At 36.1% G+C, this 17273-nt stretch overlaps 1 protein-coding gene across 3 annotated transcripts in view; it reads right to left on the bottom strand.

The window, feature by feature from the left end:
• The window catches only part of LOC141848491 (DExH-box ATP-dependent RNA helicase DExH14), a 67644-nt gene that overhangs the window by 10219 nt on the left and 40152 nt on the right, over nt 1–17273 (bottom strand). For all 3 annotated transcript variants that reach the window (XR_012603524.1, XM_074736522.1, XM_074736523.1), the window contains exons 34-43: nt 11850–11938; nt 7418–7508; nt 6305–6454; nt 6033–6224; nt 5880–5945; nt 5627–5782; nt 5408–5551; nt 1989–2056; nt 1740–1905; nt 1584–1646 (exon numbers count right to left, since the gene is read on the bottom strand). Coding sequence is in view for 2 of the 3 variants with exons in the window: in XM_074736522.1 (XP_074592623.1) it covers nt 1584–1646; nt 1740–1905; nt 1989–2056; nt 5408–5551; nt 5627–5782; nt 5880–5945; nt 6033–6224; nt 6305–6454; nt 7418–7508; nt 11850–11938 (1185 nt within the window). In the remaining variant the exon portion in view is untranslated. The remainder of the gene's footprint in view (nt 1–1583; nt 1647–1739; nt 1906–1988; nt 2057–5407; nt 5552–5626; nt 5783–5879; nt 5946–6032; nt 6225–6304; nt 6455–7417; nt 7509–11849; nt 11939–17273) is intronic.

The following is a 17273-nucleotide window of genomic DNA, read 5'->3' as shown; positions in this document are numbered from 1 at the left end:
TACTTAATAAGTTGCAACTTTTGATTAACTTTTTAATATATTAGATTGCTAATACATAATGCATGCTTACATTTGTTGATTAATTAGATAATTAGATCACCTCTATTTTTAGAGTGAAAATTTTAAAATTTTTATCTTTAGACACTTGTAAACTATAAACTTCTTTCGTTTGATTTGCACAAATAAATTTGCAGATAAAACGTTGGAATGAGAAAAAAGAAAATGAGACTCCTACTTTGATTTTGAAATTCGCAACCTTGGAGAAATTTTACATTTGAAGGTGTGAGAGACTTTTATTATTGGGATGTAATTTTATTTGAAATGAATGAATATTTTTATAGGTTTATATAGATGTATTTGAAATTTCTTCATAAGTATTTAATATAAACTTTGATCATTCAATATCCCTTTGTTCCTTGTATTTTATTTGAAAAAGTATAAAAAAACCTCTTGGATATACTAAAATAATTCAAAATTATGTAATCTAGTTCAATCATACTTAATTGGGATAGAATTATTTTTCGGAGGTTAAGAATTATATTTGATTCCCTAAGCTTCTTCCTCGCTCCCAATGCTTGATTTCTTTCCTCTGTCCCAATATCTCTCTCTCATCTACAACATCCTCCTCTTGCTGCTTGTCGTCCTTGCAGTGCCCATCGCCAATTCTCTCCCTCTAAAGTATTCTTCTTCCCTTCAATGCCTTCTCCCTCTCCTTCACTTCATTAGTGTATCTTCTCCCCCTCTCTCTCCTGTGTTTCCATGGTGGCTTCTCTTCCTTGGCCTCTCCTCTCTCTCTCCCTCTTTCTTTCCACTGTGAATTGCTGCTCCAGTGTTGGAGTTGTTGCTGAAGTTTACCAAACTATAGGCAAGTGGAATATTCCGCCTGTGGTGACACAAATAGCTTGGCAACTCAATCCATGGTGTGGTTCTTAATCATACTCGAATGAAAGAGATTGCAAGTGCAAATATTAGTCTTCACCCAAAGAAGATAATTTCAGTGTAAAAAAAACTAACCATTATTCTTTTAATAAACACTGACATATTTCTAATAATATTCACAAAGATTATTAACTTCAAATTTATTGTTTGTTTGATTATTCTTGGAGTATCTTATTTTATATTTTTAAAACTAAATTAATTGTCAGCTTCAAGCCTTGCCAAAAATTAAACCAAGCCACAGTAGATATGCTATCACAACCAACAACAACAACAACCAAGTTTTATCTCACTAGGTGTGGTCAGCTAGATATGCTATCACAACCATTGATCTTAATTCTTTTTTGCCACTAGCATACTATGTAAGAATGAAGAATCATTGTATGCATCTTAGCATCAAACAGGTAAACCCTAAAGAAAAAAGGTGATAAATGCTTGAAGCTACGGATGAGTGCCCTTTGTATAGCACACCAATGCACAAATTGGAAATTAAGAGTGGTTCAGAACACTGATAGTTCAAGATTAATGTGTCAGAATATTTCACATTTTATGTATCTATTCAACAAAAGAAACTAGCTGGGGGGAAGGATAACAGAAATTTCTAGACAAGATCTATGAAAACAGAGTGATGAAGATGCAGGGCAGACCTCATTATGACGTACAGGGAGCTCATCAAATTCAGATGCTGCAGAAAGAATACCCAGAAATGTCTAGAAATTTTTTTGTCAGTAGCAGGTAAATATTAAAATTTCTCCAATTACAAGGAAAATGTAAATAAGATCATCATGTAATAGTTTCCTTACTTCAAGTGAAGTATCAGGGCCTATGTTTGCTCCAAACATAGAAACTGTTCTGTAGCTTAGATAATATTGAGATGCAATGGAACCCAACATCAAAGGCTCCACGGAATTTTCATTTATCTTGATGCAACCACTATCCTCAAGAACTTCAAATGTATTTAATACTAGGCTGTGGGATAAAGTTATAAACAAGTTGAATGCCAAAAAAATGGAAAATAAAACAGATTGTGGCATTTAGCTATTGATGGATACCTTGAGAGAAAAGAATTCAAAGTATTCTCTTCAGTATCTTCCAATCCATAGTAAGAAGGATTCAAAACCTGTCATGGGAGTTTAGGTATTTTTAATGAGTTGGAAAAACAAAACAAACATAATTTAAGTAATTTCAGTTAATGTTGATTTTTTCATCACAAAAGTTCATCATAAATGATCCCTAAACACATTCGTAGTTTCTGAGTCAAGTAGTGTTATCTTGACCTCTCTAATTTACAATTTGCTATTCTTCTATGAAGAAATGTCCGCTATCAATAAGGTGTTAAAACGTGTAATTCTGGAACTTTTGACTGTCCACTTCACATTATATTTATTTATTTCATTGCTAAAGTAATAAATTCAAGTTATAATAAAAAAGGATTTGGTTAGCAACAATAAAACAAGATAAAATTTATTTAAATATAAATAATGATATAGTAGAGAATATAGTCCAATGGCGTAGAAGGATCCATATAATCGACCTCACTTAGTGGGATAAGATTTGGTTGTTGTTGTAGTATAATAAAATATAATGCTAACTTAATGGGGAAACTTGTGTTTAGGGATACTGTGACTAGCCGATTAGAATATTAAATTTTTAAGCAAAAAATGGTTAATTAAATTAGTTGATCACTTATCTGAAAATATTAAATATTAGGAAACGGCTAGGTCTAATCTAGAGCTATATTCTTGCATTGAGCTCAATCTAAGGAGAAGCTTAAACAAACACAACTGATGGTGATGATTATGAATATTTTTTAAGGTTAACTGTAGACTGGGCATGGAGTGAAAGAGCCCAAAACCATATTGAATAAATTAACCTAATGGTGCTATATTTAACTGCCAACAGTAACAAGATAAAAATACAATGTGACATGGCTAGTGGTTAGCTTCGATGAAGCACCCCATGATGAATTTGTGTACATGAGCAAATTAGATTCTGATGGTTACTACCTTTAAACTAAATATCAAGATGTAAGATTACTGAAAGGGAGCATACATGACACTATGCAGTACAATGGGACATATGGGGCTCAAGCTCCCAGCTGAGCTCATTGAGTTGCGGGGCAAACAACCTAGCTAGACTGTAGGGACAATCTGACCACAAAAGTGATTTTCAATTAGAGCTTCACATGGGTTTCCCTGCCCCCAACTGATTTCACAACCCCAACCCATTTGTTAAGGCCTAAGCTTCTTGAACAATGAGAAGAGCAAATCATAGTATGTATTTTTAAGTTCTAGGATAACATAGGAAGTTATCTAGTCTTAACATTTGATCTAGGATGGGTAATTTCTTAATAGTTTATCATTTCCTTTCAAAATGATAGTTTGTGTATTTAGTTGGCTCATACGCTATATTAAAGCCATAAATATAGATATTTTCATAACATAATCAAACAGATTAATCTGATTGATTTTCAATTCAAAACTACACCTTTCGGCCAAATTAGTACTCAAGTAGGTGAAGTCATTGCTTAAAAATCTACTTCTCAACTTAACCACCAGATTTTGTTTCTGGCTGTTCCATGAGATCAGTTGGCATTAAGAAATATACCAGTAGATTTCTAAATCTGAATAACCTAAACATTTCTACAAGACCTTTGTCTTGATAAAAAATTTCTTTCTATAGCTCTATTAAATTGACTTGGATTCATAGAGACGACTTTCAAAGAGAGTTCTCAGGAAATGTCTAAAATAAACAAGCATGCAGAGACGAAGATGCATGCAGAGAGTTCAACAAGAAAGGCCAGATCCTGAGATGAGTTTCTCAAACAACGAAGCTGAAATGCATTACGGTGGCTCTAATACCATGTTAGGAGTAAACCCAGCTGGTCCCCTCTACCTATACTTATGATTCATCTTTTATATCTTTTTCACCCTATACTATATGGTGGCTCTAATACCCTGTTAGGAGTAAACCCAGCATTTGATGAAATGTAAAAAATAGAAAACTGAAAAAAAAGGAAAAAAAAGGAAAAAAAAGGTTGTTGAACACCAAGATCCATACCCCTAACAAACACTTGTACCGAAATTCAATTAACAAAGTTTTCCAGCAATTAATGTTTTCAAAGTAGGTTGATTCCAATATGGATCAATTGAGTTGGATGGACAGCGGTTGAGGCCAACTCTATTTAATCTAAAAATAGGAAATCAATTGATATCTTGTTCCTTGGCTATAGGATTTTAACGAAGTCAAAGAACAATGTTTAAAATCTTAACCCCATCCAGAGTTTTGGCCAAAGACCAGAACCATATTGCTTATTGTTTCAAAACATTGTTGTTCTGTGAGGCAGAAGGAGCTCACGGGCTTAGGCAAGGGTTGTCAATGATGTTTGGGTTTGGGTGGAGGGTTATAAAAGAACAAAAGACGCTTGGGATCAGTAAAGAATCACATATGAAAGGTGGAAGATACTTAGGCTTGGGGAAGGGCCACAGATAAATGACAGAAGACACTACAGGGTCAAGGAACAGTGTAAGATACTCGAGCTTCTGGAAGGGTCACGAACAACAACGGAGGAAGCTCAAGCTCATGTTAAGGGGCACATTAGGAGCTTGGATTCATAGAAGATGCTTGTGATGATGGCAGAACAACATAAGGAGTTGCTAGCTCGAGTATTGGGGTATTAGAGCTTCTTGCATGCCAGTTGGCAAGCGAAATGAAAATTTTGGCTTGTCTCAACTAACACGGCTAGAGATTTGAAACATCATCATTAACTTACTAAACTCATGCAACTTTTGACTTGGCATCATCTAACTTAAAAACGAGTGCAAGAAAAAAGAAATCCAGTTCCCAACTTGGAACCCCACACTGAAAAGATTAACCAGTATGACCAAATTCATATCAGATCCAATCCACTCCAAGTAAAAAGCACAAAAGAGAAAATTCATATTTGAACAGATGATCACAGATAAGGCTAACAAATAACTATAAAATACTGAAATAATTTAGAAATGAATAGTTACCATATGTCATCACAGGTCATCATGGCATCTTACTATTAAAACACAACCAATATGAAAAGGCACAATCAACTGGTAAAATTGATAATTCTAGTGTAAATTAAATGCACTTCTCCCAAATTCATGTTCAAGATACAAATTGGTGAAATGCATGCAAAATAGAAAGATCAATATGGTAGAAAATAATAAAGCAAGAAGAAATGGAAAAATAGTAGACATAACTTAAGCAGTCTAGTTGACGGTTTAGCGATTTAATGAGAGGAGTCAAATTACATAGAAGATTCATTGCTGATTACTAGTGATAACAACATGTGATCTATCTGTATTTTTTTTTGTGCGTGTGTATTCCAAAGAGAATATGAGCAAAGTTCTATATGTTAAAGAAAAAACAAGGAGAATGACACAAACAAAGAATGCAGGCAATTGTTTTCAGAGCTTCTAGAAACAGAAAGTCATACCAGTCTACGAAATAGAAAAGTCCAAGTGAGATAATGAACTGCATCCTCTTTATGGCTGATCGTACCCGAAACAACCTCTGCGTTAATATGGTCATGCAAATGTTCCCGCAGATTACTTTCAACAGGGAATGGTTCATAAAGAAACTGCCGCAATTAAACAAAATGTCATATCCAAACTTTTAACAATGTTCTTCAGATTTGAAAAGTAACAAAATTAACCTTCTTATAGAAGCTTTTCTTTGGTTCATGAACAAGGATTACAGCCTTTCCATGCTGATCATATTGTGGACGACCAGCACGGCCCATCATTTGTAATATATCAGTTATAGGGAAATCAACATATCTCTTGGTTTTTCCATCATAGTATTCAGTCCCCTGTAACCAACACAAATGTAATGAGCAAAGGCTGTGTGTATACAGTTCATATACACAGACAAAAACAGAACTTTTCTAAAACAAAAAATAACCTAACCTTTATGATAACCAGATGAGCAGGCAAATTAACACCCCATGCTAATGTGCTTGTACATACAAGTATCTGTGAATGTATAAACATCAGTTTTTGAGGATTTAGCTAGAACAGTTTAATGGAGCTTAGCATCAAAATTATTGAAGACAATATTACCTGAATCTTGTTATTAGAAAAGAGTTCTTCAACCAATGATCTGTCTCGATCATTCAGGCCAGCATGATGCAATCCAATTCCAAACTGTAATGTATGTCTCAAGTTGTAATCAGTGATTTGCGAGAGAATCATTTCAAGTGATTCTTCTGGCATGTTAAGAAATTTCCTTGGACTTTCATCTGATGCAGCAAGCTGGGATTGAAAATATAGCAAGTGAATGACTGGTAAAAAACATGAAACACTACCTAAGTGGAAATAAATATATGTCCTACCTGAATGAGATCAAGTGCAGTAAGTCTTGTCTGGCGGCGAGAAGAGACAAAAATAAGAACTGGTTTTGTAGGTGAATGGGTGCATATTGCAGCATATGCTGGTTTGTTCATGCTGTTCATCCTTGGACAGTAAAACTTCCCAGGGTATCCCTGTTTGTGGAGCATACTAAAATTATTAATCAACAAATTGGATTTGAACAAAAAATTCCCATACCAGACCACATTAATGCTGTTCATTTCAGTTCAAACAAGGTCAATTTTGAGCAGAGTCTAAAATCTCAAGCTCTTCTGGTCAAGATGGGCAAAAACTTTTCATTCAACCCACAGACTGACACATGAGATTGACGATATGGCGAGGCGGCGAGCAATCACAAGCACAGTTTCCTTCATCAATGCATTTTTCTTTGTGGCTTCCTCCCACACATTGAGGAACCTTCTCTGCATTATGCATCCTCCTGCTTGACAGAAGTCGCAATGCAAGCTCTTTGCCGACTCCATCTAAGCTGAACCCTTCTCTTCCACGTTGAAACAAACCCTAGCAGTCTAGCTTCCTCCTCAAGCATCGACTAGCTTCCTCCACTCTAGGTAAGCTCGTCTCCTGTTCCTCTTCTTCCTCTTCCTCTAACACCCCATTTCTTCCTCCTCTTCTTCCTCTTCCTCTAACAACCCATTTCTTCCTCCTCTTCTTCCTCTTCCTCTAACACCGGCACCCTCTTCTCCTTTGCTACACCTCTGACACCGATATTTGCTCCTACTCTTTTTCTTCCTCCAACACTAGCACCTCTTTCTCCTTCAGCACCTTCAATATTGATAGTGACACAGGTGGCACCATCTCGAGTTGGTCGGAGACCAAAACTCTAGTTCATTAGAGATTTCAATCCTTGGTTTTGAGACTTCGCATGTTAAAAAAATGAACATCAGTCGGAAAAGATGAGTGCATTCAATTATACCTTCATAACCTAGCAATATGAATGATAAAACTCAAGCAAAATAAACTTAACACAATTATGAGGTAAAGAGATAACTAAGATATAATGAAGTAATCTGAGAGCATGAAATCAAATTGATGACCCATGTAAGAGGAAAGCTACTAAAACAATTAGGAGGTCTTGCCTGTATGTGGACTTCAAGAGGTACAGGTCGAACACTAGGTTTGAAATTGAAAAGACCATTCTCTTCAACACCCAACCAGCTAGCTAAATCACTGCAAAAAAGAAAAAGAAAAGAAACTCATCTGAGAAAATTCTGAGACCAAAAAGTTGCGCAGAAAGGAAGTATTATCATACATTTAGCTGACAAACATGAGATAAAAGGAAATCCACTAAGAAAAATAACTCATTCTTGATATTTAAGGTTCATGTAAGGAAAAGTCACCAAAAATAGAAAGAGATGTGAAATGCATGTTAACTTTCAATAGAAAATATTATAAAGGTCCATGATAAAACTTTCTATTTTACTCTCCTCTCTGGCTCAATAAAAGGCATATAACATAGTCTAGGACTTGGAATTCAATATGAACAAGAAATTCATTCTAAATTTGTCGACTATTCGATAGCAATTAAGCCCACAATGTTGCATAGGATTCACAATTCTCTACCATTGGCTTCACTCTTGCTATTACAACAACTCCACCAGCCGCTATCTCCTCTATCCCTTGCTTCCAGGTGGTCATTCCCCCATGCCCCAGCAATGTATGACAATAGGCTTGAGAAGCAACGACATTGAAGTCATCGCAAAGCTACACATGCGGCTGTGCATAGAGAGAAATTCCACAAGTCACTACCTCTCCAAGAGTTATGTTGCATGTTTTCCATCTCATCCTCCTGTGATTGTTCAACAATGGACAACAACAGAGTTCCCATGCAAGCCATGGTGACAAAACCACCCCTCAATTTGAGTTTTCTCCATTGGAACACTCTATCACCTCACACACTAGCCAACTCACATTCCAATAGCACACATGTTGACAACCCCCACTCCAGTGATGAACTTGTCGAAGAGCTAAGTACCTGCATTCTTTCACAAGCATTGTCGAGTGACGACTAGTCAATGATTGATGATTTCTTCCCAAACCATTAATCTATTGACTGATTCATGGAAAAGGACCAAGTATTCTATAGTGATTGATTCATAGATAGATAAAAAGAACGTATAATGAACTTGTGTGTGATCTGAACTAATAACAAAATTTTGAATCTATGTTGCATCCAACACGATAATGCAAGGAATTCTATGTTCAGTTTTGTGGATAATTGCATAAAGAAGGTGAGAAGGAAAAAGTGTTATGAATAGTGAGAAACAAAGCGTCAACAGATCTAGCAATTGTAGGACAATTGTAGAAAAATGAAAGAGGGGGGATACAAAATATATCATTCTGCATGTTCAGTGCATATGAAGAAATTGGTAAGGGATGAGATAGAGAATGCACTTGAAAAGGCGACTTATCATAAAACTTTTGGCATGATGGGGCACTTCTCTAAAAGGATAATATTATAAAATAAGATACTAAGATATTTGATACTTCCTTTCATTCATTTCAAAGGCTCATCAACAAAAGAATAGATAATATTGAATTTTCTTTAGATGGATGGCTGCATTAAGAAGGATGAATTAAAATATTTTGTTAATTGCTATTGTAAGAGGACTGTTACATGCTATATATAGGATTCGACTCATAATTCCTAAATCTAAAACATTCAATTTAAGATTAAACCCAATATTCATAACTAATGACTTATAATAACTCTAACACTCTCTTCAAACTTGTTACACAAACTAAAAAAATATCTCGCATGGAAATAAAATTGGCTAAGATATGAGAAAGCAAGTAGGTGCCAATTCCTTATAGAGAGGATGAGGGAATAGCCTGGGTCTCTAATGGACGTCTCCTTTCAATGGCATTAACAACAGGCAACGGATTGATCAAAAGAGAGAGAATGCACAAAATGACGATTTTGGAAGCAACGAAGAGAATGAGTTGAAGCCCTAGGAGACAATCTCTGGAGTCGTCTATTCCTTGCAGAAGCATAGACAACACGAGCCAAACATTCAAAAGGAGAGAATAAAGGCGCAACTCATCACTTCGGTGCTTCAGGGAGTGGAGCATTTTTGGCTCTCTATATTACCTATTTCCCTTGGAATTATTGACCGCATTTATTACATCTACAGGTCTTTTATGTGGATGCCCAAACACCCTCTTGTGTCTTGGGCGGATATGTGCAGGCCCAAAGAAGGAGGACTGGGATTTTGCGACTTGAAAGTTTGGAACCTTGGCTTATTGGCCAAAGTATTTTGGCCGATACAGGCGAAGGACGATGCTTTTTGGATCAAATGGGTATATCATACATACTCGAGGCGGGCAGATATATGGACTTGAGAGGCGGTGCACTCGAATGCCTCGCTAATCAAGCGGTTGTTGCAGATCTGTGACCTTATCCTTACAGTTACTGGGTTATCGGCAAGTGTTATGTAGAGGTTGGCGGATTGGTTTGAACAGGATGGAGGTGTAGTCAGGGCTTATGACTTCTTTAGGCATCCCAGTCCTAAGAAACCCTGGGTGCGAACAATGTGGAAGCCCTACATCCAGCCTAGCTATGCAATTACGCTTTGGATGCTGGCTCAAAAGCAACTTCCCACCAGAGACAGACTGGACTATTTGGAGGATCGGTGTTGTGCCTTTTGTAGGTGAGAGATGGAGACATAGGAGCACTTGTTCTTTGGGTGCCCTCCTGTAGCGGTTTTATGATGGAGGATCCGAGAGTGGTTACATATGGGGCTGGAAATGTCTGCCTACCGACAGATGCTGCGAGTCTTCGGGCGTTTCTTTAGAGAAGGTCGTCTCTTAACTAAAGCCAGACACCTTGTGATGTCAGCTTTGACACACTTTGTATGGAGAGCTAGGAATAGTTGTATTTTTTATGAGGGACAGTTGGAGAGTAAGAAGATTTTTAGAAATGTACAAATCCATGTTTACCAGTCATTGGAAGTGTTTTCTGATCTGACATTACGTCAAACATGAAACGCTACTGATTATCGGGTATCATACTCTGGACCTACTTTGATATATACATTTTACTTATCCAAAGAAAAAGGAGGGAATAAAGAACTCAACAACAAATCGAAACACGATTGAAGGTTGTTCATTAAGTAGGTGATGGAAGACGATGAAGCAAGTTAGGAGGAAAGAAATCTAGCAAAATCTACAAAAGGCATGAAAGATGCAAATCTATTAGAAGATAGATTCAAGGCAGAGAGGCAGGCTGCTGCTGAAACTATATAGACTCTACTGAAATACTGCAAGGCAAACTGTGTTGCTTGCCTGTGTTGCAAGGCAAACTGTGTTGTGAGAAGTAGATTTCACAAAAGAGAAAATGGCTACTGGAGTAAGAATTATTACCACTTGGATGCCATACTTCACGCCATATGCACATTTAATGTTGAGAACCTACTGCTAGCAGACAATGCATCATCCACATGGGAATAAGATGGATACAAATCAGAAAGACAGACAGAGAAACCGAGAGGTCATATGCTCATGAAAAGATGTAGGTATTGAAGTTGCTTTGTGCGGAACATGGAAATGGATTAGACTACATGAGAGGAAAGGACTCATGGCTGAGAGGAATCCACAGCTTTGCATAATGTGGGAAATGGAAGTAGACTGTCAAGGCCACCAGAAACTAGCAAACTCAAATTGTGGCTAAGAGGAATCAACAAGAGACTGAGGAATTCTCCTTTCTTCCTCTAGTGCCATAGAAGGAATCACCACGATCCAATCTTGATGTCCAAAGAAATGTTTAACCGTTGGCATTAAAAAGTAGTTCTAGGTGGTAGGTGGTCGACACTTCCCTAAACTTTCAATCTGCAATGTTATGTTATTTGAGATATTATCTGAGAAAAGGATGTCATGAGAAATATTGCAATGCATGAATTGATGCTTGATTTTTGAATAGTTTGTACCAACTGTTTAAGTTTAGAGTATAACATCCCTAACCATATTGACACTGACAAAAATCAGGATGATGGCAATTAAACCATATTACTCCTAACGTATATTTCAATTAGATTGCAGAATCTTTTGATCCTTGAGTTTGATTCTTTGGTATGCTACTTGGGATCTTGATCATGATAGCTCTGCAAACATGGCCTTTTCACCCATCAAGATTGAATTGTTAAAAAATGTCTCAACCAATTAAGTCAAGATAAATCCATTTTGGCTAGAGATGCCGAGGTGATTCAATCTCAATCTGCCATCAGAGGAACATGAATCGCTCTGATTGTGGATCAGAAACAAAGATTTAAAAACTAGTCAGGAATAACAACATAAATGAAAGTTTTTTATTCACAGTAGATATTTTTAAAATCATTCAGAAAAAATTTATAAATAAACTTGTCAAATAGATCAAAGCAAGCAAGGTTAGTCGTAAGGTTTCCTTTATTTCTTCAGGTCATGAATTCAAAAACTTGCCAAACAAATAATGAAACAGAACTTTACATTGAAATAAGGAATTAGCAGATCATCAAACAAAAGCATCATAAAACCTACCAGGCATTTGCTAAAGCTGTTGAAAGACCTACAAAGCGGATTGAACGTGCTGTCTGTGATGAAATGTATCGCATCCTAGAAACTATAACCTGAAAGTGATGTAAAAATAAATTGAGCAGTTCAAGTCAATCTTGACAGCACAATCATATAGTTATATGGTCGACAAGAGTTTCAAATTAGAGCAACATAACATGAGTAGGATTTTTGAAGTCCTATAGCAAATAAAATTATCTATAAGCACTCGACAGAGATATAGGTAAGATACTTAAATGTAAGCTTCTCAATGCAATGTTATTATGAACATAAAGATAAGTTAGAAAACATGAAGGTAGGATAAGAAACATGCTCAATGTATACTTTGTGCTTCATATTGACAAAAGAAGAAATATAGAAAATAAAAAAAATCAGAAATATTAAGAAAAGTGAAAACATACAAGCAATGTTAACATGCAATAGCTGTTGATAAATGGAATCATGCACTGATTAATATGATACCAAAATAGAGTCAAGCAACCCTTCATTGCCACATCTTATAAGGCAGCGTGATCCCTGCGATTACTAATGTGAAATGACTATTTAAGTAATACTAGTATAGGTAGACAACAAGAAACACTTGAACAATTGGAAGAAAAAATAAGACAATTAATCAAGTTTCCCTTTTGTTATATATATATTAACAAATCAAATAATATTCAAATTTCAGCTGCTATGTCTCTTTCTAAATCCTTTATTCATTCATTGTCTACTCTATGCCAACTAGACTTGCCCAGGAGTTGGGTCCTAACCGGACTCGGCCCGGGCCCGTAACCAGGTCAATGGGCTGGTTACTCGTTGACCCGAGTTGTCAGGCCTGACCCATAACCGGCTTGGTAGGGACCAGGCCGGTTATACGCCATGAGCCTAATTAACCGCTGGTTCAAACCGGGGTGGAGTAATTTTTTTTGTTATAGATGAAAATTTGATAAAAATAATTCCATTGCCGAAACTTGAACCTAGATCTCCCAGATGAGAGCCGAATATCCTAACCAACTAGACTACAACTATTGATGTTTTTATGTGTTAGTTAATTATTTAATAACTAATCAATAGTTTTTTTATGCTAGAGGGAATGAGTAAAAATAATTTCGACCGTTGGGAGAGAAGGGTTTTTTTTAAACGGCTGAGATTATTTAACCATTTTTTCATCGATAGTTACGATTTAATGTCTGTTATTCTCTAAATTCTATAAATAATGAGCTCATTTTATCATTTTCACATCATTTTCTCTACTCTCATCTCTCAATTCCGAAATCTCAATTGCTTTCAATTTCAATTCTCCAATTATAATGGAAAGAGAAGGTTCATCATCTCAATCTCAGAGGGGTAAGGAAATAGTCAATTTGAATGAGGATCACAATATTTAATTTACCAACGATAAGCCCAAGCAAATTCCAACACCCGAGATGAAGTATAGATGATGATACCTCTAAGGTTTGAGATACTCTTTTAAAATTGTAGGAGATACGTAGGCAACTTAAATGAGTGCAAATCCTTTATTTTTTTTATAAATTTATAATTTTAAAATAATAAAAATCTTGAATCATGATGAACCGTGAACCGGACCATGAACCATCGGTTCTAAACTATGAACCATAACCATTTTGGACAGTTAAGATTAAGAGTCGACTTGTCAGGACCGACGATTCAGAACCGTTGAACCGACGATTCAAAACCATCGATTCAAAACCGTCGGTTCGACTGTCAAACCGTCGGTTCCGAACCGTGGTTGGGTCTAATGCCAACTTTTCAAAAAATAAATAAATAAATAAATAAAAGAGCTCCTAAGACTGAGATTACAAAATGAAGAAGCTTCACCAAGTACATAGAGCAAAATTGGGATGCAGATCACATCCTGGAAGGATTACCATGGTTCTTCAAGGCAAATGGTTCATTGTCAGTGAAGAATCATACTGTAGTCAGTCATCGGTGAGCAAGGAAAACACATTCAATTCATCAGGTGATTTGTCAAAAATATTTTTTAAGCAAACCTGCTCACACCACTGAGTTGCCTGAGCTCTCAGTGTCACATTTCAAATATCTCTCAGGTCATGTGCAATACTCTAATAAACAATTCCCACACTTAAGAGACCCACAATAAAGCTAAGAAAGGTAACAATGTAGATCAAGTTTTTAGATCTCATCCCATCTTGGTTAGAAGGGACTCTTAGGCAATGATCTTCCTGAAGGAGCATCATGGCAGTGCTAGCTTACTAAATCAGCGGCCAGAAAACAGAAAATCCTACACTAGTTGCAACAAATGGTGGTAATTGTTCATTTTCCATCTCTTCTTTTTTGTATTTGTCATCTTCTTGTTCTTTCGCTTCCCCTCCTGTTTGGTGTCAAGCAAAATCAACATGTACCATTCAGAAATTAAAATATTGGTAGAATGCTGATTTAGAACCACATTGTATTGGCAAATGGTACAATCAGACACATTGTCAAGCTGGTTCATTGCCTGTCAACCAATGTATTTCCCTTCAATTCCATTCCAAATACCATTTTGTTTTACATTCTATATGCCAATAGGCAATTTAATGTTATAAGTATTGAGATAAGCTCTAGAATAGATTTAAGTTATGTAGGAAATTGTAGACCAACTTTACATACTGAGCCTGTTATTTTTACTGTCATATAAACTTGTGGCCCTATTAATCTGTTTTGGGAATAGATAGTCCGACATGGCAGAGACCAATTATCTACAAATTGACTAATTCATCCACAAGGAAATAGAATTCAAATGGATTGAATTCTCAAAATTATCACAATTTCCAAACATCCTCTTAGTATGAGGGATGTTTTTAGACAAACGATGATGTCCTACCTTGTGAGGGAATAGGACTGACAGATATTTCTCACTTGCTATATTTGTTCTGATGGTCTCTTTTTGTAGGTCTCTGCCTGCCCATCATTGTAATCCACCACAAAAATCACCATCATAAAATTCTGAATGTTGTAGAAAAGGTCAATTGGATGAATTCTGAGCTTGTTGGCATTCTCCTAGAGAGTACGTCAGCATAAACACATAATATCATAGTGCCCCAAGGGGGTGCATGTGAAAGTATATTTATGGAGACCACTTGGTTATATTTTCAGTCAAACAAGGTAATATTCTTGAAGAAAAGAATAATCATAACTATAGCTGAAAATAAGATATGGTTATTTAGTTGAATCCATACTAATAGAAATATGTGATTTTCAAAATACCAATTAAAAGATCAAAAGCCACCCTAGACTTCAAAGTTTCACCTGTGTCTTACATTGTCGAATCAAATGTTAGTTGCATTGTTATAATACAATGTGTTGCTCATTCAAGCCATATTATAATTGTTGGTACAATTGGACCATTTGTGATCAGACCGATCGTTGGGGTTTGATATTTGAAAAAATAGTTTAAGTTAGGATATATTAGTATTTAATATGTATATGAAGTTGTGTGCGATTTGATCGAGATACACATGAAGACATGGCATGGCCAAGTATATTGATGAATTGATGGCTTAAAATTCATGAAGATTGAACAGAGGGCCTAAGGATTGAGTAGCCTTACGAAAGATGACATCAAGTCAAAAGTATAACTTGAGATACCATGTACCTAGGAGAGGATAGATCTCAATATAGGCAGACTCGACCATTAGGATGGTCATAGTAGACATATCAATCAACTAAAGGGCGTCTTCAATCAATAGGTAACTGAATTAATTGAGTAGTCGACTCAAGGGTTTCAGCCAGCAAACAAAATATTTCTATTTGGAGCTATAGTTTGTGCTAGTCAACAAATGATACAGGTTTGTCGATTGATGAGGGTTGAGTTAACTAGGCAATCAACTCAAGTTAATCAATCGGCCAGTAGAATATTTCTTTTCGTGGTTGAGTCGATTGGGCAGTTGACTAATGATGAGATCTAGTAAACTACTACTATAGTAAAAAAAAGTTGGAGAGAGTCGTTAATGGGAAAAAGTTACGCAACAATAGTCAAATCAGCTAACGGCTACAATACATCAATCGGATGATGGGGCATTCTAGTCCATTGATCGGCATCAACATAGCAAACGGTCAAGAACAAAGTGAAGCTAGTTGAAGGATAATATAAGGTCTTGGAGGAGATTTGAAGGCTAACATTCCTAGATATTGTAATCATAATCTCCTCATTCTTGTGCTCTCAATTGTAATTTTCAATGCTTGTAAGAGGTTTCTCCACCTCCGAATGTTGTCGAGGAAGAAGAAAAAGTAATGGAAATTCGGGGGCGATCTATTGATGGATCATAGGCCGTGGAGTATGAGTTGGGGGCAACAAAACCACGTTAAGGTGTTAGCTTGTGTTTTTCTTTCAACTTACTTTTCGTTGCACGTTTGTTTAAATTAACTTTGCTAAGCAATTAGCAAGAGATTACTCACATAATGTAAAAATATTCTTCAATTTTATTATAAAAGTAACACTAAAACATGCTTGTAGATTTTCAAGTGTTTTTGTTATTTGCTTTGTGAGCTCAACCTTGAGAGATTCACATGAGAAATGTTGTTTAAAGTTGATCATTATATATAAATAAATTGTATTATATATGTACCTTCAAAAGTCATTGTTCAGGTCATTTCACATGCTACACATGGAAGCATCAAGAGAGAATGCTTGGATTCTCCATCCTCCATTCAATTTGATTGATCTACCCAATCAGGCACAATCGAAGGCAATGCATGGGTCCTTCATCCTTGATCTATCCATTCTATGCTAATGGACAAGCAAAAAGGATGACATCCTTCATCCACGTGACATTCTATCTGTGTACACGTTTCAGCTTAGTTTGATCACATCCTCCATCAGCTTTGTCCTGATATTTGTGAGGTACACACCAACTCTGTTTGATTTGATGCATTTGTCTCATGTTACATTCATTTGTTCTTGCGAGCCCATCTATTTGAACATTATTCTCATTTTTTTAGTATTATTAGATAAGCAAAAAGTTTTCAGTGTACATGTGGATAGTATAATATAATACAGATTTAATTTATATCCAAATTGAAGTCTATTGTTTCCTCGCATTTGTGCAGGTCATTCTGCTAGTTTGAAAAGTCCAACATCCAACAACCTTATTAATTGGTAGTGAGTACCATTTGGTACTAAATGGCATATCTCCCGATACAAGGAAAAATGTTGTATGCCACTTGAAATACAGTACATTTTCTCGTGCTGATCCAAAATTGGGTGGTTTTGGTACCAATCTCTCGTGGAGCAAACAATTACTGAGCATAGTAAGCAATCCAGATCAGTGCTTTAAATTCTAGTACTAACCCATGGTACATAAGTTGGCAGTTGGCTCAAAGACAGAACCCTTGTGGGCAAAAAACCAGACACTAGAACAAGACGTCAATCCTTGATGTAGAGATTCA

Source organism: Curcuma longa, chromosome 17 (genome assembly GCF_044706935.1).
Source record: "Curcuma longa cultivar G26 ecotype Majalengka, Jawa Barat chromosome 17, ITB_CL_G26_1.1, whole genome shotgun sequence".
Lineage (NCBI taxonomy): Eukaryota > Viridiplantae > Streptophyta > Magnoliopsida > Zingiberales > Zingiberaceae > Curcuma > Curcuma longa.
This window is presented reverse-complemented; position numbering and strand designations above follow the sequence as displayed.